Below are 25,423 nucleotides of genomic sequence, written 5' to 3' on the forward strand. Positions count from 1 at the left end.
GAATAATGCTATTACGAACATTTGTGTACAGGTTTTTCCATGAACGTATGTGGTAATTCTCTTGAGTATATACCTAGGATTGGAGTTGCTGGGTTATATGTTCACTCTATGTTTAAGTTTTTGAGAAATTGCCCACTCATTATTTTTAGTTTCTTTCCTCAGAAAATGTTCCCCCCTTAGAAAATTCAGGGCAGTGATTCTGGGGTTGAGGTGATAGGCACTTTTTTCAACTTCAGATGTCCTTCGAGATTTTAGCGTTGACCATAATTAACGTAAAGCCTGGAATGGTGCTCCTCCCGTGATCTGAGAATGAAATACTAAGATAGTCTGCCCTAGCAGAGTAGTTTTCATTTTTGTTTAGTTGGATTTTAATGCTTTTAGTTTTCTATTTGATCCTATAAGAAGATTGCTGGATATTTAGTTGTTTTAAGAAGTAAACATTTTTCTTAATAAAGTATCATGGAGAAAATGACATTAAATGTATCCTTGTAAAAATGGCTTCGCTGAGGTGTCTGACCTCCTCCAACCCCATGAGGGGGAAAGAGCCAAGATCAACAGCCCAAGGCTGATTCCTGTGAGGCAGGGGTCAGATATGCCTTCTTTCTCCGCCATCTTTACCAACTCTGACATCAGTCATCCCTCCCACGGTACTCTCTACTGGGTTTGGGGCTACACAGAACTCACAGGCCATGCTCACAATTGTGAGATTTATTAGGAAGTAACAGTTACAATTCAAGAACACTCAGGATATAATCATCCATCAGGGTAGCCTCTCCCCAGCGGTGCTCGCACGCGTGCCTCTCCCTGGCCCTCAGTCTCTGCCCAAAGGCACTCAGCTTTCTGTGTCCATGGGCCAGGAAGCCCATCGCTGCCGGGTCTCTGCTGTTGGGTCTCTCCTTCCTTGGTGGTGGTGGGCTCTTCTACTCTGCTCTGGAATTGGCTCTCTTTTAAGGCAAAACAGACCAATCCCCATAGTAGGCCACAATTACCCTATCACACAATCACCTGGGAAGGAGTTACAGGATGATGACTAGAAAAGCCAAACAAGTGTAATCAGTCACACCGCAGTCATATTCCTTTTAATAGAAGAAAATATTAAAATGACTTTTGTTAGTAACATTATTTTAAAGATATGATGGCAAATCCAGATAAATCCATGGGAACAAAATTTGTTGGAATGCTATTTTACTATTTATAATAATTGTTTCATCCTACCTGATAGGAGAAAATGAAAAAAAAAAAAAAAAGATTCATCTTGTTCAAGCATCTTTAGTCATAGGTGAGAAGATCTTAAATATCTTAAGAAGTAAAGAAATACAAAATTCAATCAAAGATAAAAGTCTGGATAGGGGTTGCAGAATTCTCTGAGGCGTCAGAATAATTTAGTAACATCTAACTTAAATCTAAGGCCATAGGCTACAAGAACTGTGAGATTGGCTCTGTGTCTGAGTTATGAAGTCTCTGTACAGTCAAACTAGAGTCACTTAGAAGAATCTAGAAATGTTCTGGCTGAAGTCTAGGATAATGATAAATCTTTGATCAGCTAAAGTAATGTCACCAAAAATAGTTTGGAATGACATAACTGTTTTAGTAATAGGTAGGCAAATTTTAACCCAAGGGAGATTTAGAATTAAGTATAAAAATATGTGAAAATCAAACTCACGGCATTAATAGTGTTATGCTAAAGAGGCAGTACATATTTGTTATTTTATATACTCACTGGGTGGTGCAAAAGGCTAACATGCTTGGCTGCCAACTGAAATATCGGTGGGTTGGCTTCACCCAGAGGCACCTCAGAAGAAAGGCCTCATGATCTACTTTTGAAAAATCAGCCATTGGAGACCCTGTGGAGCACAGTTCTACACTGAGACACATGGGGTCACCATGAGTCAGAAATGCTTCAACAGCAAGTGTTGTTTCCTTTTTTTTAAGCTCTACTACTAAGGTGTAACCCTTCTGGGGTTTCTACTGAATGCTATGGGTATTCAAAGAGGCCTCTCCTTTCTGTTTGATTTTGAATGACCCCCAGCCTTGTGTAAACTGGCTGTTTTTCAGTTTACAGCTCCCTGGTCATTCTCGGCCTGTCCTTGTGAAGTTTTTCCCCATCCAACAGATCCACCGGAGAAAGACCTGGTGATCTGCTTCTATAAAGATTACAACCAAGAAAACCCTATGGAGCAGTTCTACTCTGTTCCGTGGGGTCACTATGAGTCAGCTACGGACTTGACAGCGCCCAATAACAACATGCATGACTTAGTGTTCAGTTCTCAAGTTCGTTCTCTGATAGCTTCCTCTTCTCCAGTATTCTGCCCTGAAAATTGCTGCTGCCTTAGCCTCGCCAAACTCCAGTCTTTTGTCTTCTCAACTTGGCAAGGCTGCAGTGCTCTGCTGGAATTCTCCCTTCCTGAGCTGTGGTCTGGAATGTGCCTTTAGGCAGAAAGCTGGGGCTGTTGTAGGGCTTATCTCATTTCTTTCCCTTCTCTCATGGGTTTTGGCAATGTCCATTGTCTAGTGTCTGAAAAAAACTGTTTATATATATATATACACTTAATTTTCTAGTTATTTCTAAAAGCACATATAAAATTTTCTTTAGAAGTTGTTGTTAGGTGCCATCAAGTCGGTTCTGACTCATAGTGACCCTATGCACGACAGAACAAAACACTGCCCGGTCCTGCACCATCCTCACAATCGTAGTTATGCTTGAGCCCGTTGTTGCAGCCACTGTGTCAATCCACCTCGTTGAGCGTCTTCCTCTTTTCCGCTGACCCGGTACTTTGCCAAGCATGATGTCCTTTTCCAGGGACTGATCCCTCCTGACAACATGTCTGAAGTATGTAAGACGCAGTCTTGCCATCCTTGCTTCTAAGGAACTTTCTGGTCATACTTCTTCCAAGACAGATTTGCTCGTTCTTCTGGCAGTCCATGGTGTATTCTGTATTCTTCGCCAACACCACAATTTAAAGGCGTCAGTTCTTCTTTGGTCTTCTTATTCATTGTCCAGCTTTCCCATGCATATGATGTGATTGAAAATACCATGGCTTGGGTCAGGTGCACCTTAGTCTTCAGGGTGACATCTTTGCTCTTTAACACTTTAAAGAAGTCCTTTGCAGCACATTTACCCCATGCAATGTGTCTTTTGATTTCTTGACTGCTGTTTCCATGGCTGTTGATTGTGGATCCAAGTAAAATGAAATCTTTGACAACCTCAGTCTTTTCTCCGTTTATCATGATGTTGCTCATTGCTCCAGTTGTGAGGATTTTTGTTTTCTTTATGTTAAGGTGCAACCCATACTGAAGGCCGTGGTCTTTGATCTTCATTAGTAAGTGCTTCAAGTCCTTTTCACTTTCAGGAGGCAAGGTTGTGTCATCTTCATAACGCAGGTTGTTAATGAGTCTTCCTCCAATCCTGATGCCCCGTTCTTCATATAGTCCAGCTTCTCGTATTATTTGTTCAGCATACAGATTGAATAGGTATGGTGAAAGAATACAACCCTTGCGCACACCTTTCCTGACTTTAAACCACTCAGCATTCCCTTGTTCTGCCCGAATAGCTGCCTCTTAATCTATGTAAAGGTTCCTCATGAGCACAATTAAGTGTTCTGGAATTCACATTCTTCACAATGTTATCCATTATTTGTTATGACCCACACAGCCAAATGCCTTTGCATAGTCAATAAAACACGGGTAAACATCCTTCTGGTATTCTCTGCTTTCAGCCAGGATCGTACAGCAATCATGTCTATTTATATTCCATTGTCCAAAGCAAAACAAATATCCAAACCAAAGTCAGTGAGGCGGAGAAATATTTTCTCCATAGGAAAACATTTCAAGAGTGAGGAGGGAATAAATATTTGTGATGAAGTAAGACCATGTACCACAAAGAGGTACATGGCAATCAGTTAACTCATTGTTTCCCGAGTAGGGAGATGTTTATAATAACGGGGATGATGTTAATGATAGTAAGTGCTCAATAAAAGACATCTAACATCCCCATGAGACAGGTACTATTATTATTATTACCAATTTAAAGACAAGGAAATGGAAGCTTAAAGAAGTTAAATTGCTTGTCCAACATAAGTTTAAACACCCAAATGTCAACCTATGTAGTCGAACTCAGTTTCTTGGCCAAACTGTGGGTTAATTCAGTGTATTATATTCTATCTTAGGATATTAAAAGTTCTGAATAGACCTGCAGTGAAGAAATCTATTTAACTTAATTAAACTTAGTTTTTCAATTTTATTTTGGAACTTGGAGCACTATATGCAGGGGTTGGAAGGGGATATCAGTTATCAATTCAGGGGCCATTATTCTATGGAATGACTGTACTACAAGATCCATATGCGCAAAAAAAAAAATTCTGTTTGACTTCATAGTTTAGAGTAAGAGTACTAACTTTGTCTAGACAGATTCCCCCCTCCCCCAACTCTGCTACTTCTTAGCTGTGTTCTTAAGCTCTCTAAGCCTCAGTTTTTTCATAAAATAGAAATAATGACAGTAAATGAGATGATGAATGTGAATAGTAGAAGCTGAATAAATGTTAGTTTTTACTGTTGTTCTTATTATTTTTATTCCCATGTAGGTCATATAGTTGTTTCAATGTTTGTTGAATTAATGTATTAGTTTTCAGATACATTATTTAATTTTTTTACCTTCTCTACAGTTTTAAATTTGCTTGAAATTGATAGAGAATACATATGCTAATGAATTTGATAACATCATATCCTAGCATAAGCTTTTACTTATAATAATTTCGATTTGCTTATAGAAAGAAGAGGCTGAAATGTTGTCTCTTTTTTTTTTATTTTAGAGACCTATTACTACATTTCTCCATTAGTTGGTGTCTTTTTCTTGGCTCTAACTCCTATCTGGATTATAATAGCTGCCAAACATCCAGCCACAAGGACAGTTCTCTACTCAGGCTGGGAGCCTGTCATAACAGCTATGGTCATAAGTAGGTTAGTATTAAAATGTGTCTGTGTATTCTGGATGCATGTGTGTATGTGTATAGTAAAGCCAATTAATTGCTTGTTTTTATTTTTTGGGTCATTATGTATAACCAATTCTTTATTATCTCAAGTAATAAGAAAATAAGTGACAGATTTATTGAAATCAGTAGATGTAGAACTCATTCGGCGTCCAGTTTCAATCTTCTCTCCAACCAGATTGATGAGAAGCTTCAGTGGCATTTGTCTTTGTGTGTGTGTGTGTTTTAACCTGACAAGACGTTACTTATTTTGCCTAGTAAGTTGCTCAGATAAGTATCAGACGCCTTAGAAATATATATAATATTTTACTACTTCTCTAGGACTCTAACTGGACTTAAATATATAACTAAGGCTGTATGTAAAAGATTTAATTGCAAGGATCCTCATCACAGTGGGGGTTTCAGTCACAAAAAATAAAAAGAGAGAAACAACTTAAAGGTCTAACCATCAGGTATTGATGAATTGGGATTATGGTGTACTCGCAAAATGGCATATTAGCCAGCCGTTAAAAACAGCATTGTACCTTTTCAATTGATATGGAAAGGTGTTTGTTATACGTTTGATTAAAAGGCAAGCTAGGAAAGAGTATGAATTTCCTGTGGTTGACACATGTTTATTGTTTCTTCCTGAAACTACTGAAATGACAGTAAGTGAATTAAAAAGATATAAAACCACAAAGACAGAATGGCGGGGGGGGGTGGGTAGAGCAGAGAGGACAGCAGGTGAGAGGTGTCAGCAAAATTAGGAAGATAGGAATCAGGTGGATGATTACTAACTGACCCAGCAGAGTGGAAAAAGCTGAAACCTTACTGCCTGCAGGACGAGGAGACACCCCTAAGAGGCAAGCTGATCTCAGCCTCAGAACCCTAAAAAGGTGGAGGAAGCAGAGGCATTAAGTACTTCTAAAGGTTGAAACGAAGATTAGTTCAAAGTTTATATAAAGAGCAGTTAGACCCCAAAAGCCCTTCTCTAGCCTGAGCACCCAGGTGATTGCCCCCTCCCACCCTAGCAGAAGACATTAACCGCTAAATCAGAGAGGTTCTAGATTCAGAAACACCTGCACAGCGGAGGCTATAGATTAAGCAGTGTATGGAAAATGGGAGGATTAAGTGAAAGCCTGCATACTGAACAGAGAACCCTACCCCACTTCCTTTTTTATGTTCCTAGAATGCTGGCCAACAGGCTTATGTCCCCAGGCAGAAGATTGTTGTTAGCTGCCTTGGAGTTGACCCCCGACTCATGGCGACCTCAGGTGTTACAGAGTAGAACCACTCCGTAGGGATTTCTTGGCTTTAATCTTTAAAAAAAAATTTTTTTTTATTGTACCTTAGTTGAAGGTTTATAGAGCAAATTAATGATTAGTACACATTTTGTTTTGTGACATTGGTTGCCAGCCCCATAACATGTCAACACTCTCTCCTTCTCAACCTTGGGTTCCACATTACCAGCTTTCTTGCTCCCTCCTGCCTTCTCATCCTTGCCCCTGGGCTGGTGTGCCCATTAGCCTTGTTTTGTTTTATGGGCCGGTCTAATCTTTAGCTGAAGGGTAAACCTCAGGAGTGACTTCAGTACTGAGCTACAAGGGTGTCTAGGGGCCATACCCTTATGGTTTCTCCAGTCTGTCAGATCAGTAAGTCTGTTCTTTTTTTGTGAGTTAGAATTTTGTTCTGCATTTTTCTCCAGCTCTGTCTGGGACCCTGTATTGTGATCCCTGTTGGAGCAGTCAGTGGTGGTAGCCAGGCACCATTTAGTTGTGCTGGGCTCAGTCTGGTAGAGGCTACAGTAATGGTGGTCCATTAGTCCTTTGGACTAATCTTTCCCTTGTGCGTTTGGTTTTCTTCATTCTCCCTTGTTCCAGACGGGGTGGGACCAGTGGAGTATCTTAGATGGCCACTCACAAGCTTTTAAGACCCCAGATGCTACTCACCAAAGTAGGATGTAGAACATTTTCTTTATAAACTATATAATGCCGGTTGAGCTAGATGTCCCCCGAGACCATGGTCACCAGTTCTCAGCCTGGTAACTTGGTCCCTCAGGGAGCCTGAATGTGTCTATGAAGCTTCTATGACTTTGCCTTGGTCAAGTTTTGCTGACTTCTCCAGTATTGTGTACTGTCCTACCCTTCACCAAAGTTACCACTTATCTGTTTTCTAGTTAGTGTTTTTCCCTCTTTTTTTTTTTTTTTTTTTTTTGGCTTTAATCTTTATGGAAGCAGAATACCAGACCTTTTGTCTGTGTAGCCGCTGGGTTCAAACTGCCAACCTTGGAGTCAGCAACTGATAGCAAATTGCTGACTCCATCAGGGTCTTTGCAGAAGAGTAGAGGATTCCTTTCCAGGGAAACCAGGGCTTTAAAACCAGTTCATTTCAGTTCAAAACCCTGCTGAGAATTTGCATTTCTAACAAATTCCCTGCTGAAAATTTGCATTTCTAATAAGCTCTACATAAGATTCACCTGGGAATCTTGTTAAACTATAGATTCTAATTCAGTACATCTAGGGTGGCATTGTAAATTCTCAGCAGGGGTTCAAATTCAAATGGACCGGTTCAGAGCCCTGGGGGAAACTAACAAGCACAAAAGAAATGACCTGTTGATACTGACCCTGTGGGTCCTTTAGTACAAGAGCTACATGCCCACCTGATCACTCTTCAGTGAGGCCTACAACTAGATTGGCCCCGGTATCAGAGTTTGAGCCCCTGCTGAAAATTTGCAAATCTAACAAGCTAATATTTTTTTTAATGCTGCTGGTTAGGGACCAATTCTGAGAACTACTAGTAGAGCAGTAGGTCTCAAAATTTGTTATACATAAGAATCACCTGGAGATTTTTTAACATGTAGATTCTGACAGAGTCTATCTGGGGTGGAAATGCAAATTCTCAGCAGGGGTTTGAACCAGAATGAAGTGGTTCGAAGCCCTGAAAAAAACTCATTGCCATTGAGTTGATTGCAACTCATAGCGACCCTATAGGACAGAATAGAACTGCTACCATAACGTTTCCAAGGCTGTAAATCTTTAGGGAAGAAAACTGCATTTTCCCAGAAGATTAGGCAACAGAATCCCATGGAATATTGGGACAGGCAATGTTTTATAATACATAGACCAAGACACTGAAGGTAACCAATTGATAATGATCTTGGAGCTTAAAAAAATCTCCAAGTTCCATTGAGAGTGTGTGGCTCGCCACTGGTAAAGCTGTGTTTTTCCAGACCTCTAGTCTCAAGATCAGCTCTTTCCATGACCACAAGTCATTGTTTTGATTTACCAGCAGTAAGTATCTTTATAGTTTTAACACAATAAAAATTGTCCCTTTTTTTTTAAAAGGGACAATTTTTATTGTGTTAAAACTATAAAGATACTTACTGTTTTTAGACCTTGTTTATTTCTAATATGAAAAGATACTCTCTTGAAATCTTTTTTAATTGTAAGAGCAATGGGTGTACGTACATACTTAAAAAAAAATTAAGTGCAGAGGCATATAAAATGACTGTCAGTCCCTTCAGTCTCACCTCCTACTGATAACCATTGTTAATTTCCATTTTTAATTGTTGGCCATTGTTAGTTTCTTAGGTGCCCTTCCAGACGTTTTAACACATTTAAAGCATATGCTTTGTCTTTTTACAAGTAACATATTTTGGAGATGGCAAAGGAAGCCCTTAAATGTGAGGTTACAGCTTATGCCATGTTTTATTGTCAAGACATTGATTTTTACTTTGTTTTTTTCTTTTTACTCTGGTTTTGAAATACCTAAATATTCTGTTTTAAAAAGTAGGGGTGTCTACATGTAAAGAATAGCTTCAAATTAGTACATTTCTTCTCTAAATTGTATGATTTTATATCTTTCAGCATTGGTGGCCTTATTCTGGACACAACTGTATCTGACCCAAACTTGGTTGGGATTGTTGTTTACACACCAGTTATTAATGGTAAGAATTAGACATACTGTTTTAAGATCATATCAAATCTTTGTATTTGCTTAGGTACCAGTCGGAATCTTAGAGTTCACATTTTAAGAGGTCTGTCTCCCCATCCCATCCATTCTTTCCCTAACCCTGGGTTGTTGCTCACAGTGGAAGTTACATTCCTGGCTGTCAGTATGCAGACCACATTTTAGAAAAACATTTTTTTATTTTATCACCAGGTATTTGCTTGAGAATCAGGCATCACTGATTTCTGCTGTTGCTGTTAGGTGCTGTCAAGTCGGTTCCTACTCATAGCGACCCTGTGAACAATAAAAGGAAACACTGCCCAGTTCTGTGCCATTCTTAAAATTGTTGCTATCTCGAGCCCATTGTTGCAGCCACTGTTAGTCCATCTTGTTGAGGGTCTCCCCCCTTTTCACTGACCTGCCACTTTACCAAGCATTATGTCCTTCTCCAGAGACTGGTCCCTCCTGATGACATAGAAACATGATTTCTAGTAGTGTTACAAAATGTGATATTTTAGTTCTGGATTATTATTTACTTTGGGTTTATCTGCTGTTTTGTGTTTTATTGTTGCGGCTTCTGTCGATTTTCATGGATAAATTAGAGTTTGCCAGGTATAGGCGTTGCTTGAATCAAATCAGCCCATTAAAATCTATCACCCCTTTACTGATCCTTTTAAAACCTGCCTTATATTTTTTCTTATCTATAAAATGGGAATTATAACACATAAGCTGATAGCGGTTTTTGAAGGAATTATGTTTAATGAAATAATCTTGTTATTATGCTGGCTTTGGGGCTGGCTGTCATTAGTTGTTAATTTGTACTCAGGGAAAGGAAATTGGATTTTGGTATAGCCTAAAAGGCCAATATAATTTAAAAAATAATTCTACCTAGGGAAAAAACATGTCATGAGATACACTGCATGTTTAATAATCACTCCTGTGTATTTATGTATAGGCAAATATGTTATACAAAGGTACTGTGTTCACCAAAATCTAATTTCATATCCTTGTATTCCTTGCCTCTGCACTAACCTGGAATCTACTTTACCTTTCTTAGCTGTTCTTATCAATTTGATATCCTGTTTGCATTCTGCTTTTCAAAAATCCCTCAAAATTTATGGTAAACTCAAGGATATGGATATAGAATCTGCATTTCCAAAATGTTTTTAACCAAGTAATCACTGTTTCAGGGATCATTTCTGCATCAGGGAACACATTTTGGGAAATGGTTCTCATAAAAAAAAATACTTAACACATTGGTTTACTTAAAACATCTTTTTTCAAATTTTTTGCTTTCAGGACCCATTTAAAACACTCCTAAAAATTTTTGAGTATCTCAAAGAGTTTTTGTTTATGTGGGTTGTACCAATTAATATTTTCCATAGACCACCTGTCATGGATTGAATCATGTCCCTCAAAAATGTGCGTATCATTTGAGCTGGGCCATGCATTCCCAGTATTGTGTGGTTGTCCTCCATTTTGTGATTGTAATTTTATGTTGAGAGGATTAGGGTGGGACTGTAACACCACCCTTACTCAGGTCACCTCCCTGATTCAGTGTAAAGGGACTTTCCCTGGGTGTGGCCTGCACCACCTGTTATCTCTCGACATAAAAGGAAAAGGAAGCAAACCGGAGAGTTGGAGACCTCATACCATGAAGAAACAGCACCAGGAGCAGAGCGCCTCCTTTGGGCCTGGGGTCCCTGTGCCTAAGAAGCTCCTCAACAAGGGGAAGATTGAGGACAAGGACCTTCCTCCAAAGCTGACAGAGAGAGAAAGCCTTCCCCGGGAGCTGATGCTTTGAATTTGGACTTTTAGCCTACTTTACCCTGAGAAAATAAATTTCTCTTTGTTAAAGCCATCCACTTGTGGTATTTCTGTTATAGCAGCACCAGATGACTAAGACACCCATTGTCTTTAAGTTGATTCCGACTCATAGCGATCCTATAGGACAGAGTAGAACTACCCCATAGGGTTTCCAAGGAGTGGCTGGTGGATTCGAACTGCCAGCATTTTGATTAGTAGCCAAACTCTTAACCACTGTGCCCCAAGGCTTCTTATTTGCCATATTAGATATTAAAACTTTAAAATTTAAAACATTTATTTATTCATTTTAAAATCACAACAAACCCCTTGATATTATATAAATAGATTTCTGTGTAACATAATTATATTTTTCAAAGCAAATTTATTTATTGTGGTACATATTTATGCTATATGATAATTTCCTTTTTGTATGACTCTGAATAGTGCTGAACACATTAGGATTTGATAATTGTTGGATGAATAAATGCATGAGATAAAGCATAGACTTAGTTTTGCTACAAATTATATGTCACTGAAATTGAGGAAATTGTCTTGTTAAATAACACAACTTACGTCATAACCAAAACATTTCATACTCGTAAGTGGGAACTGGTGAGGTACAGTAAGAAAAGGCAGAAAATAGGAAAGTGCTCCCTCCTGTTTATCTAAAACATTAGCAGTGGTGCTAGCATTTATTACTTTCCTTAATATTATCTCCTGAGTTTAAAATTGGTTCCTCAGTATTTCCTCCTCTTTGATGCACTCTCGTACACATCAGCATGATTAACATGTTTTTAAAATTAAAGCAGTCTCTAGCGCTTTTCGATTTTAAGTTAAACTATTCTGAATACTCAGACCCACACAAAAAATACATATTGCTTGGTAAATTTTGTGATGTTTTCTTTTCCTGGATTAGTTATTTTAGAGGCCATAAATTTAAGCATTTTGTTTTAATAAAATATATACAGAATCATTGGTAAGTTTTTGCCCCTGGTCTTTTCAAAGTCATTTGTGATATTCTTTATTATTTTTGGGTTGGAAATCTAGTTTACTATTAGTTTCTATAATTCAAAATACCTTATTATTCTTAATAAATTTTATACTATGTCTTATCATTGAAGCTGTCAAGGATTTCATTTCATTTGGATTCAATCAACACCCATGGAAGCAGGAAATCAACGTATTGCATTGGGCAAATCCGTTGCAAAATACCTCTTTAAAGTGTCAAAAAGCAAAGATGTCACTTTGAGGACTAAGGTGTGCCTGACCCAAGCCGTGATATTTTCAATTGTCTCATATGCGTGCAAAAGCTAAACAATGAATAAGGAAGACCGAAGAGAATTGATGTCTTTGAATTATGGTGTTGTTGAAGAATTTTGACTATACCATGGACTACCGTTAAGAGTGAACAAGTCTGTCTTGGAAGAAGTACAGCCAGAGTGCTCCTTAGAAGCAAGGATGGCGAGACTTTGTCTCATGTACTTTCAACATGTTATCAGGAGGGCCCAGTCCCTGGAGAAGGACATCATGCTTGGTAAAGTAGAGGGTCAGTGAAAAAGAGGAGGACCCTCAGTGATATGAATCAACATAGTGGCTGCAACAGTGGTCTGAAACATAGCAATGATTGTAAGGATGGTGTATGTTCTGCTGTACATAGGGTCGCTGTGAGTCAACTGACTTGATGGCACCTGGAAACATGTCTTATTGCCTTGATTTTTAGCTTGGGAATTTTGTTGAATGGTATTAATAGTGGGTAATATTTATATACATTTTGTCTAGGTATAATATTAAGCTTCCTTGAGAAAAAAACCAGGCAGTTCGAAATGTGGACAAAAGCTGGGTAGGGAGGTCAGGGTAGAGACAGAGCTTTTGGAATTATCTAGTTAGAGAATAGTTAGGAATAGAGGGACAGATTCGGGAAGTCAATTTATGAGCTCTTTAGATATTAAAAGGGAAGGTTAGCAATTCAAGCAGTGAGTATTTTGTGGGCAGAAGAAGAATGAATTAAGCTAGAGATCGATTGGTTAGAAGAGAGATGAGAGCTATGTTAGTGTTGCCAAGGAGGATGATTTAAAAAAAAGGGATCGTTTATTCAGCGATTACGAAGTGATTTTTTTTTAATGTGTTTTGAAGATAAATTGCAAGGGATTGAAAGAGTGGAAGCAATGACTAAATAAATGCAGGTATAGTTTTTCATAATGAAATATTATATAACAGTAAAGAGGAATTAATTTACATCTTACATAACAGCATGGATGTATGGTAAAATCAGAGCCTTGGTGGTGCATTGGTTAAGAGATCGGCTGCTAATTAAAAGGTCGGCAGTTCCAGTCCACCAGCTGCTCCTTGGAAGCCCTATGAGGCAATTCTACTCTGTCCTATAAGGTCACCATGAGTTGGAATCAAGTAAATTAGTTCTTTTATAAAGTTTAAAAACATGTAAAACTTAATAATACATTATTTAGGAATATACATATACGTAGTAATAATATAGAGAAAAGCAAGAGAATGAAAAACAAGGATAGTTACTCTTATTGGGAAAGAAGAGTATGGGATGGGGAGAAAGACACGGGACTCCTCAAATATAAAGGTAATACTATATCCCTTTTCTTAAGCTGGATGGTACATGGTTTTTGTAGTATGATTCTAAATCATAAGATTTATATATAAAATGTATTTTTTAAATATTACATATTTTAAATAAGTAATAAAAACAAGAACTCAGTTATCCCAAGAAAGTAGAGAGATTTGTTTGTTGTTGTTATTAGGTGCATGACTTATGGTGACCCCATGCGCAATGGAATAAAAAGCTTCACAGTCCTGCACCATCTCCTTGATTAGTTACAGATCTGACTGTTGTGATCCATAGGCTTTCCGCTGGTTAATTTTTAGAACTAGATCGCTGTCTTAGTCATCTAGCGCTGCTATAATAGAAATACCACAAGTAGGTGGCTTTAACAAAGAGAAATTTATTTTCTCAGAGTCTAGTAGGCTGTAAGTCCAAATTTAGGGCAACAACTCCAGGGGAAGGCTTTCTCCGTCAGCTCTGGAGGAAGGTCCTTGTCGTCAATCTTCCTCTGGACTAGGAGCTACTCCGAGCAGGAACCTCAGGTCCAAAGGACATGCCCTGCTCCTGGCGCTGCTTTCTTGGTGGTATGAGGTTCCTGACTCTCTGCTTGTCTCCCTTTCCTTTTATCTCTTGTAAGATAAAAGGTGATGCAGGCCACACCTGGGGGAAAATCCCTTCATATTGGATCAGGGATGTGACCTGAGCAGTGGTGTTGCATTCCGCCCTGATCCTCTTTAACCACAGGCAGAGATTATGATTTATAACACTTAGGAAGATCACAAAATGGAGGACAACCACATAATATATGGCCTAAGCAAGTTGACACATATTTCTGGGGGACACAGTTCAATACATGACAATTGCCAAGCCTTCCGTCCTAGTCCGTCTTAGTATGAAACCTATTTAGCATCATAACAGCATGCAAGCCCCCACTAACAGATGGGTCATGCCTGCACGTGACATGCATTGGCTGGGAATCAAATCCGGGTCTCCTCCATGGAAGGTAAGAATTCTACCACTAAACCACCAATATGAAAGATTCATTTAGGGCAGTTCAGTTGTAATACTGGATGACACACTCTGGTGAAGAAGGCCACTTGTAACAAGAGACCAGCAGCCTGGGGGCTGCAGCCACCTCAGGACCTGCCTACCCAGGCCAGTAGCCAAGAAGATCAGTATCTCCATACACTGGCTAGGAATTCTGACATAGACCACTGTTTCTCAGCCTTGTTTTGATTATCGCTCACTGAAGGAGTCTTTTTCAACATTTTTTTTTCTTTTATAAATATGTCCACCCCCCATGGAATTTTAATATCACAGAAATACTTTTTATCTGTTTCTGCACTTTATGTTGTTGTTGGGTACCATCAAGTCGATTTTGATTCAGCGGCCCTGTGCATCAGGGTAAAACTGCCCCATAGGGTTTTCTTGCTATAATCTTCATGGAAGCAGATCGCCAGGTCTCTCTCCCGCAGAGCCATTAGGTGTGATTGAACTGCCAACCTTTCAGTTAACAGCCAGACGCTTTACCATTGTACCTCCAGTTCTCCTTACTGTATGCATAAACCAAAAAAAAAAAAAAACCAAACCTGTTGCTGTCAAGTCGATTCCCACTCAGAGCAACCGTATAGGACAGAGTAGAACTGCCCCATAGGGTTTCCAGGGAGCACCTGGTGGATTCGAACTGCCAGCCTTTTGGTTAACAGCCATAGCTCTTAACCACTACGCCACCAGGGTTTCCTACTATATGTATAGCTGTGCTTTGTTCATAAAATGAGTAAGATTTTTTCTTCCCTCAAAGGACTGCTTTTTGCCCCCTCTAGGCTGGTACCACCCTGGAGCCGTAGTGGTGCAGTGGTTAAGTATTCGGCTGCTAACCGAAAGGTCAGCAATTTGAATCTACCAGCCGTTCCTTGGAAACCCTATGGGGCAGTTCTACTCTGTCCTGTAGGGTTGCTATGAGTCAGAATCAACTCGACAGCAAGGAGTATTTTTATTTTTCTAAGAATATATGATCTAGGGTGAGGGAAGTAGAAAATTTGGAGGCTTTGTTAGCCATTCATCAGGTTGTCAACAAGTACATTTGGGAAGGAAGCAGTAAAGGGTGATGAATTAGGACTTGGAGGGGAACGTACCTGTTCTTCAGATGAGAGGGCTTCCCTATGAAGGTGTTGCATGCATTTCTTCTGAAAAAAATATAAAGATGGGACCTACATTTCCCCCCATCCCATTGTATTTCTTGAGACTAAAAGAGTAAATCTTGCATGTGAGCTCTGATAGAAGTCATGAAGGAGGATAGGTAAAGATGCAGAGGTATATGGAGGTAGCTCAAATATGTGACTATATACAGAAGGTGCTAGATCTTTTGTGCTGTCAATTGCATTGCACCTCCAGGGCTCCTTACTGTATATATAAGGAATTACTTTTTAAGAAAATGAACTTTCACTTTAGGTTCTTTTGTGAATAGCAAAAGAATTCCTGACAGAATTTGAGATGTATTCTGTAATGTGAGTGCTAAATATTTACTAGAAACATGTACTTGAATTTTTAAACTGTCCTGAGGTGTCAGTTTGTCGTACTGTGGTAGCTTGCATATTGCTATGATGCTGGAAGGTATGCCACAGGTATTTCAAAAACCTGTCACCTATGGTGGATAGGTTTCAGCGGAGCTTACAGACTAAGATAGACTAAGAAGAGTGACCTGCTGATATACATCTGAAAAAAAAAAATAGCTAGTGAAAACTATAGATAGCAGTGGAACATTGTCTGATATAGTGCTGGAAGCCACTCAAAATATGACTGGGGAAGAGCTGCCTCCTCAAAGTAGAGTTGACCTTAATAATGTGAATGGAGTAAAGCTTTTAAGACCCATGATTTGCTGATGGGGCATGACCTAAAATGAGAAGAAACAGCTGCAAACATCCATTAGTAATCAGAACGTGGAATGTATGAAGTATGAATCAAAATTGGCAGCCATCAGAAATTAAATTGGTCCCTTGAAGATTGATATGCTAGGCAGTAGTGAGCTGAAATGAACTGGTATTGACCATTTTGAATCGGGCAATCATATGGTCTACCATGCTGGGGATGACAAATTGAAAAGGAACAAACTGACATGTCAAAAAGAGTATTTCAAGATGAATCCTGAAGTACAGTGTTGTCAGTGATAGGATGATATCCATATGCCTACAGGAAGACCAGTTAATATGACTTTTATTCATTTACCCACCAACCACTAATGCCAAAGATGAAGAAATTGAAGATTTTTACCAACTTCTGCAGTCTGAAATTGATCAGACATGTAATCAAGAAGCATTGATAGTTACTAGTGACTGGAATTTGAAAGTTAGAAATGAAGAAGGATCAGTAGTTGAAAAATATGGCCGTGGTGATAGAAACAGTGCTGGTGATTGCATGATAGAATTATGCAAGACCAACGACTTATTCATCAGAAATACCTTTTTTTCAACAACGTAAACAGTGGCTATACACATGGACCTCCACAGATAAAATGCAGAGAAATCAAATCAATTACAGCTGTGGAAAGAGACAATGAAGAAGCTCAGTATCATCAGTCAGGACAAGGCCAGAGTCTGACAGGGAAACAGACCATCATTTGCTCATATACAAGTTCAAGTTGAAGCTGCAGAAAATTAAGTCTGTGAGAACCAAAATACAACCTTGAATATATCCCACCTGAATTTCGAGACCATCTCAAGAATAGATTTGATGTAATGAACACTAATGACCAAAGACCAGAGAAGTTGTGGGATGACATCAAGGACATCATACATGAAGAAAACAAAACATCGTTAAAAAGACAGGAAAGACCAAAGTGTCAGAAGAGACTCCAAAAGTTGCTCTTGAATGTAAAGTAGATAAAGCAAAAGGGAGAAATGATGAAGTAAAAGAGCTGAGTGGAAGATTTCAAAGGGCAGCTCTAGAAGACGGAGTAAGGTATTATAATGAAGTGTTCAAAGACCTTGAGTTAGAAAACCAAAGGGAAAAACACACTCAGCATTTCTCAAGCTGAAAGAACTGAAGGAAAAAATTCAAGCCTTGAATTGCAATATTGAAGGATTCTACGGACAAAAAAAAACTGAACAACATGGGAAGCACCAAAAGAAGATGGAAGGAATACACAGAGTCACTGTACCAAAAAGAATTTTTCAACATTCAGCCATTTCAGGAGATAGCATATAATCAAGAACCTATGGTACTGAAGGAAAAATTCCAAGCAGCACTAAAGGCATTGGCAAAAAATAAAGCTCCAGAAACTGACAGTATACCAATTGAGATGTTTCAGCAAACGGATGCAGTGCTGGAAATGCTCACTTGTCTATGCCAAGAAATTTGGAAGACAGCTACCTGGCCAACTGACTGGAAGAGAAGGGTGATCCAACAGAACGTGAAAATTATCGAACAGTATCATTAATATCACATGCAAGTAAATTTATGCTGAAGATAATTCAAAAACAGTTGCAGCAATACATCGACAGGAATCTCACCAGAAATTCAAGCTGAATTCATAAGAGGACTTGAAACAGGGAACATCATTGCCGATGTCAGATGGATCTTAGCTGAAAGCATAGAATACCAGAAAGATGTTTGTCTGTATTTTATTGACTATGCAAAGACATTTGACTGTGTGGATCATAACAAATTATGGATAATGTTGTAAAGAATAGGAATTACAGGACCTTTAATTGTGTTCATGATGAACCAGTGGATAGACTAAGAGGCAGTTGTTTGAACAGAACAAGAGGACTGCATGGTTTAAAGTCAGGAAAGGTGTTTGTCAGGATTGTATCCTTTCACCATACTTATTAAATCTGTATGCTATGTAGATAATCTGAGAAACTGGACTATATGAAGAAGAGTGGGGCATCGGGATTGGAGGAAGACTCATTAACAACCTGTGATATGCAGATGACACAACCTTCTTTGCTGAAAGCAACGAGGACTTGAAGAACTTACTAATGAAGATCAAAGACCACAGCCTCTGTATGGATTCCACCTCAGCATAAAGAAAACAAAAATCCTCACAATTGGACCAATAAACAATGTCATGATAAATGGGGAATAGATTGAAGTTGTCAAGAGTTTAATTTTACTTGGGTCCACAGTCAACACCCATGGAAGTAGTAGTCAGGAAATCAAATGACATATTGCATTGGGCAGATCTGCTGCATAAACCCCTTTGTTTTTGTTATTATTTTTAGGTGCCCTCAAGTTGGTTCCAACTCATAGCGGCTCAATGTGCTCTTTAAAGTATTGAAAACGCAAAGATGTCACTTTAAGAACTCAGGTGCACCTGACCCAAGCCATGCTATTTTCAGTCACCTCATATGCATGTGAAAACTGGACAATGAATAATGAAGACTGAAGAGAATTGGTGCACTTGAAGTGTGGTGTTGGCAAAGAATATTGAATATACCGTGGACTTCCAGAAGAACGAACAAATCTGTCTTGGAATAAGTACAGCCAGAATGCTCCTTAGAAGCAAGGACGGTGAGACTTCATCTCACATAACTTTGGGTAAGTTATCAGGAGGGACCAGTCCCTGGAGAAGGTAGAGGGTAAGCGGAAAAGAGGAAGACCCTCAACGAGATGGGTTGATACAGTGGCTGCAACAATGGGCTCAAACATAGCAGTGATTGTGAGGATGGTGCAAGACCATGAAATGTTGTACACAGGATCTCTGCGAGCTGGAACCAATCAGACAGCACCTAAGAACAGCAATAACAAAGATGAACCACTGATAATTTTTTCATGTTATCAAATGTTACATTACCCAATTAGCTTATTCTAGTATCCCAGTGCCGTTGAGTCGATTCCGACTCATAGTGACCGTATAGGACAGAGTAGAACTGCCCCATAGAGTTTCCAAGGTGCCTGTCGGATTTGAACTGCCGACCCTTTGGTTAGCAGCCGTAGCCCTTAACCACTACGCCACCAGGTTTTCCATTATTCTAGTATAATAAAAAAAAAAGACACCTAAAATTAGGTCTTGGGGATACTGTGGACTCTCACTAATTATTTAGTATATTGACAAGCTGTTTTTACAAATGTTACTAATGTGAGACTTTTTAGATGGTCTCCACTAGCTTTAGTAATGCAATTAGTCTCTGAAGCATTTAAGTAACTTAAAAGGAATGTTTATAGACTAGCTCTTAGTGGAAACATAATATATGTCATAATAGGAAGAAAACATTTTTTACATTAGTGAAAGCTATTCCAAGATAGTAATTCAGCTATAGTTTAAATATATTACCAGTTGTTGTGATAAGACCATGGGAGCTTAAAACTGTGATCAGTTCCTTCACTAATTATGTTGTTTACTGTAAAATTTTATTTACCTTATCTGGAAAAATTATAGGAGCCTCTTTATAAATTCTCAGTTCGTATTATTTTTAGTTTGGTGTAATTATAACCCCAGTTACGTCTGTGTTTCCTGGACTACAGAGTGAGACAGGTCAAGGAATACAGGGAAGAGGAAAGTGATAAGTTGATCCTAAGGGTTTATTTATATTTATTATCAGATATGATAACTGTCAATGGTTACAAAGAAGCGATAAACAGTTCTGTAAAGTTCTACCAACAAATCTGTGGTTTTTAGAAGACTCTACAACTACTTAGTAGCCTTTTGTTTCAAACTCAATCCAAGGGAAGTTGCAGATAGAATAGATCTTCTGAGACTGAGTAGCTTATGTTTTCCTGCGTTTGCACTGAAGCGTTCCATAGCTAAGAAAATACCCACTAGAACATTCCTTCAGTAGAATCCCCAGAGTAGAGGAAGATGAGAAGACTGCCATCCATGCCTTCCTGTGTCACATTTCTGCCATTTCAATATGTATCTGAACGTCTGTTGGTCCTATCCCATCCGGAGCACAGGAGAATGAAGAAAACCAAAGACAAAAGGAAAATATTAGCCCAAGGACAAAAGGACCGCATGAACCAGAGCCTCCACAAGCCAGAACCCAGAAAAGCCAGGTGGTGCCCGGCTACTACCACTGACTCCTCTGACAAGGATCACAACAGAGAATCTTGGACAGAGCAGGAGAAAACTGTAGAACAAAATTCATTTCATGAATAAAGACCAAATTTACTGATCTGACAGAGACTGGGGAACCTCCGAGATTACCTCCGCTAACTCAGAAATGAAACCACTCCTGAAGCCTACTATTCAAGCAAAGCTTAGACAGGCCTGTAAAATAAACAGTAACACATGTGAGGAATATGCTTCTTAGTTCAATCAAATACACCAGACTAAATGGGCAACTCCTGCCCAAATGCAAAACGAGAAGGCAGGAAGAGACAGGAACTGAACAAATGGACACAGGGAACCTGGGGTGGAAAGGAGGAGAGCGCTGTCATTGTGGGGATTTCAACTGATGTCGCAAAACAATATGTGTATAAATTTTTGAATGAGAAACTAACTTAAGCTGTAAGCTTTCACACAAAGCATGATAAGATTAAAAGAAATAAGACTTTCTAAAGGCGATCGTTTGCTTTGCATTAAGTATAATTCTTAATATTAGATTCTTCTCCCTTTTGGAGGCTATGAAGAGAAATCCGTGGAAGATTACAAGGCAGTTTCTTATTTGTTTACCCCTAGGTGCCCAGTAAGTCTTTGTAAAAGTGCTTGTGTTGTATAGATAAATAATTTTTTACCTGTTTCTCTTCTTCTTTTTTTTTTTCTTCTAGGATATATTAATTTGCTTCCAGTTAGAGGTGTAAATTTCTGGTCTTATGTGTTATTATCAAATGAGTACCAGTGCATGCCGATTATTGAATGTTCTAGTCTAGTTGTTTACTTTAGAAAACGAGCTTAGATTTAGAAAATCCAGATGTTTTGTAGTCATCACTAGCTTCTAGTGGAAAATTCATTGAGTAAACAGAAGGCAGTTTAAGGGATTATTTAAGATATGGACACCAAGTGATTTTTTTTTCTTTTTAATCAAAATAATTTTTGAATTGAAAAACAACACGTTTTCTAGCCATCTTCTGACCAATAAATTCTCCAGCAACTTGTCAAGACCTATAATTAAAATAGCAAGTTAGAATCATATTATTTGTATAAATTGTTTATTAATAATAATACTATGTAACTTTTGTTGAACTTTTACCATGTCCAGAAACTGTGATAAGCATCTTTCATGTATGTATTATTTTATTTATTTTTAATTATGTTTAAACTTTCATTTAATTTTGTTATTCACACAACATCTTTATGATGTAGATATTAACTTAACCTAATTTTTCAGGTAAGAAAACTGATGATCCAAGAGGTTAAATATCACTAAAGTCACAGCTAGTACTTGGCCTATGCAGTATTCAAGCCCATGGGGTTTGAGCCAGAGCCTGAATTCTGCAGAGAATAAAGCTCTGCATTGTATGCCTTAATTATTCCACCTAGTTAATTTGGCCTTGTTTCCCCTTTAAACACATTTTTAAAGAAATTTATTTTCCCTTAGAAAGTTTTTCAGAACTCCCTGGGATGTATTTTTTAAACATATTTACCATGAACTGCATTTTAAATTTTTTTAATTTATTAAATGAGATGTGATGAGGAAATTATGAAGCTACATTTCAGTTTTGAAAAGAGTGTTTAAATTGTTTCATATTTGGGGCATTGACACAAAAAGAAATCAGTCTCTCGCTTAAGTGAAAAAGGAAGAGGTTCATAGTTTTCCTATTTCTCTACTTAATTTTTTTTCTGTGTTTAGAAAAATATTCTTATTTCCATCACAACAAATTTGTATCATTAGAAAGCAATAAATGCTAAAACTTTTCTAGGTACTAGGAAATATATAGGTAATATAGACAAACTGTTAACAAAACCACAAGCTAGATTTCTGAGTCTAATACTGATGTATACTCCAGGTAAACTGCTCAGATTTGAATGCTGCTAGAACTGGATTTCTATATTATGCCGCCTATTACTGGATCCTGAATCATCAAGCTAGGAACTCATCATCTAACAACAACCAGATAATCCTATTATTTGAAAAAAAAAAAAACTCATGAGAGTCTCACCTCATTTGTTTGGGGAGAAAACCTATCTTGCTTCTGGCACCTTGGACCAACAATGGTTGATAGTCCTGGCCAGAGGATTGCTGCCTTCTGATTTTCTCTGATGTCACCAGAGCTTTTGATTCTTAGCCCCCGGTCTAGACATACTGTTAGAATTGTTCTGTAACCCTTCTTGCTCAAAAATCTCCTTCTCCAGTATATTCGGGGTGATTTGAATGAAGTCCTGCATGAGTTTATTTTAGGATTTCGGGTTCTTAATTTCATTGCTGAAGAAATTGAAGTTGTCAAGGATTTCATTCTACTTGGATCAGTAATCAATGCTCATGGAATTAGCAGCCAAGAAATCAAACAATGTATTACATTGGGCAAATCTGCTGCAAAATACCTCTTTAAAGTTTCTGAAAGCAAAGATGTCACTTTCATAACTAAGGTGTGTCTGACCCAAACTATGGGCTTTTTAATGGCTTCATATGCATGCAAAAGCTGGACAATGAAAAAGGAAGACAAAAGAAAAATCAATGCATTCAAACTGTGGTGTTGGCAAAGAATATTAAATATACCGTGGACTTCCAAAATAATGAACTAATCAGTCTTAGAAGAAACACAAGGGGCTCGGGTGCACCTGACCCAAGCCATGATCTTTTCAATCACCTCATATGCATGTGAAAGCTGGACAATGCAAACGAAAGGTTGAAGGAGAATTGACACATTTGAATTGTGATGTAGGCCAAGAATATTGGATTATACCATGGACTGCCAGAAGAATGAACAGATCTGTCTTGGAAGAAGTACAGAGTGCTTATTAGAAGCAAGGTTACGAGACTTCATCTCACATACTTTGGACATGTTATCAGGGGGGACCAGTCCCTGGAGAAGGACATCATGCTTGGTAAATCAGAGGATCAGCAAAAAAAAAAGGAATACCCTCAACGAGATGGATCGACACAGTGCCTGCAACAATGGGTTGTAAGGATGGCGCAGGACTGGGCAGTGTTTCCTTTGTTGTACATAGGGTCGCTATGAGTTGGAACCGACTCCACAGCACCGAACAACAGCAACTACCTCATAAGTGAGTAGAATGCACTGACTCGTCTTGAAGCATAATTTGTATCATTATTAGGGATTTTAAGTGCCTTGCAGCTTGAATTTGACTTTTAGCTGTGTAGTTTGATTTTTAGAGATTGTCTTTAGATACAGTTCCTTGCTGTTTATTTTTACAATAGCCTTTTTGTTGCTGTTGTTTATGTGTTTGTTGTTGTTACTATTGATGTTAGAAGAAATAAAAAAGTATTTAAAATGTTTTTCTATGTGTGGGTGTGTATACCCATTATATACCCCCTGCCTCAAGTTAATTCTGATTCATAGCAACCTGTAGGACAGAGTAGAATCCTTCCTAGGGTTTACAAGGCTATAATCTTTATGGGACCAGACTGCCACATCTTTCTCCCATGAAACAGCTACTGGGTCGAACCGCCAACCTGTTAGCAGCCAAGTGCTTAAGCACTGTGCTATCAGGGCTCCTTATGGGCGTGGAGGGACTTATAATGCGTTGAAAATTATTCTTGTCTATTTTTTTTTTATTAGTATAAGTTCTGATAAACTGATCCATAAATAGTGGATGCTATTATAAATGGAATTGTGTTCTTAATTTCCTTTTGGATTGTTCATTGCTGGTTAATAGAAACACAACCAGTTTTTGTACATTGATCTTGTAGCATGCAACTTGCTGAATTCATTTATTAGCTCTAGTGCTAGGTTTTTTTCTTTGTTTGTTTTGTTTTTAATTCTTCAGGATTTTCTATACATAGAATCATGTCATATGATTCAAATAGAGATAGTTTTATTTCTTTCCAATTTGGAAGCCTTTTATTTATTTATTTATTTTTTTATATGCCTAATTGCTCTAGCTAAGAGTCTCAATGCAGTGTTTAATAGCAATGGTAAAAGCAGACATCCTTGTCTTGTTCCTGATCTTAGGGAGAAAGCTTTCAGTCTCACCACTGAATGTCATGTTAGCTGTGGGATTTTCATAAATGCCCTCAATAGATAAATCAAAATCTTTTGGCGAAACTCAATACCCTTTCGTAACAAAAACACTCAGAACCTCCTTAACATGATAAAGGGCATTTACCAAAAATCCACAGACAACATCTTGGTCTGCTTTCTTTATTGCTTTCTACTGTGTTTGTTATTTTTTATTGAATGGTGGACATTGTATATAAAAGAACATTAGAGATTGAGATGAATATTATTGATGCCTAGAAACATGAAACTGTTTTCTTTTGTTAGGTCATTACTATAGAGAATTGAGTTAATTTTATTAGTAGTTGAGCTCAATTTGGCTGTTACAGCTGTTAAAGTTCCGTTCACTGTACCCAAACCAAAATCAAACCCATTGCCGTTGGGTCGATTCTGACTTATGGTGACTCTGTAAGACAGGGTAGAACTGTTCCCATCAGGTTTTCAAGGCTCTAATCTTTATGGAAGCAGATTGCCACATCTTTCTTCTGCAGAGCAGCTGGTGGGTTTTAACCACCAATCTTTCAGTTAGCAGCTGGCACTTAACTACTGTGTCACCAGGGCTCCTTCAGTGTACCCCTGGCTTAAGATTTATCAGTGGGCTTTTTTTTTTTTCTGCTACCATCTGCTTAGTGTGAAGCCTGTAGTGCTGTGTGCCAGTAGGACGGGAGGATTAACTGCTGTGCTCTTGTTCTTCCTCCCTTGGTAGACTACTGACGTTAGTATTAGCTAGCCAACACTCAACGTTGTAAGAATTTGAAATTTTCAGTTCCTTTCTCCCTACTTACTTTAATGACAAGTGTCTTTTCCTCTCATACTTTGCCAAAGGTAAAAGTTTGGGTATCTGTTTAGAATTTATTTTACCCCCTGGCATCAATTCGTCTTCCTCAGAGTATATCAGAGGATAAGATAGGTTGAAAGATGATTTCCTGGAGTTGCTTTTTGTTTTTTTCCTCCAGTGCCTTATACAAAATTCTTTAGTATCTGAGAAGGAAATGATCAAGCCTGTCTATTTGAATAAATCCAGCTTATTTTCCCTCTTATTAAGGTGAGAAAGATGAAACATCTTATTACATAGTTC

The 25,423-nt window shown here is 38.3% G+C and overlaps 1 protein-coding gene across 4 annotated transcripts in view; it reads left to right on the forward strand.

Annotated features, from left to right (window-relative positions):
* SLC41A2 (solute carrier family 41 member 2) overlaps positions 1-25,423 on the forward strand; it is a 169,010-nt gene that overhangs the window by 86,148 nt on the left and 57,439 nt on the right. For all 4 annotated transcript variants that reach the window (XM_064283672.1, XM_064283671.1, XM_023539097.2 and 1 more), the window contains 2 exons: positions 4,809-4,956; positions 8,831-8,910. In XM_064283672.1, the coding sequence (XP_064139742.1) occupies positions 4,809-4,956; positions 8,831-8,910 (228 nt within the window). The remainder of the gene's footprint in view (positions 1-4,808; positions 4,957-8,830; positions 8,911-25,423) is intronic.

Source organism: Loxodonta africana, chromosome 4 (assembly GCF_030014295.1).
Source record: "Loxodonta africana isolate mLoxAfr1 chromosome 4, mLoxAfr1.hap2, whole genome shotgun sequence".
In the NCBI taxonomy this organism is placed as follows: domain Eukaryota; kingdom Metazoa; phylum Chordata; class Mammalia; order Proboscidea; family Elephantidae; genus Loxodonta; species Loxodonta africana.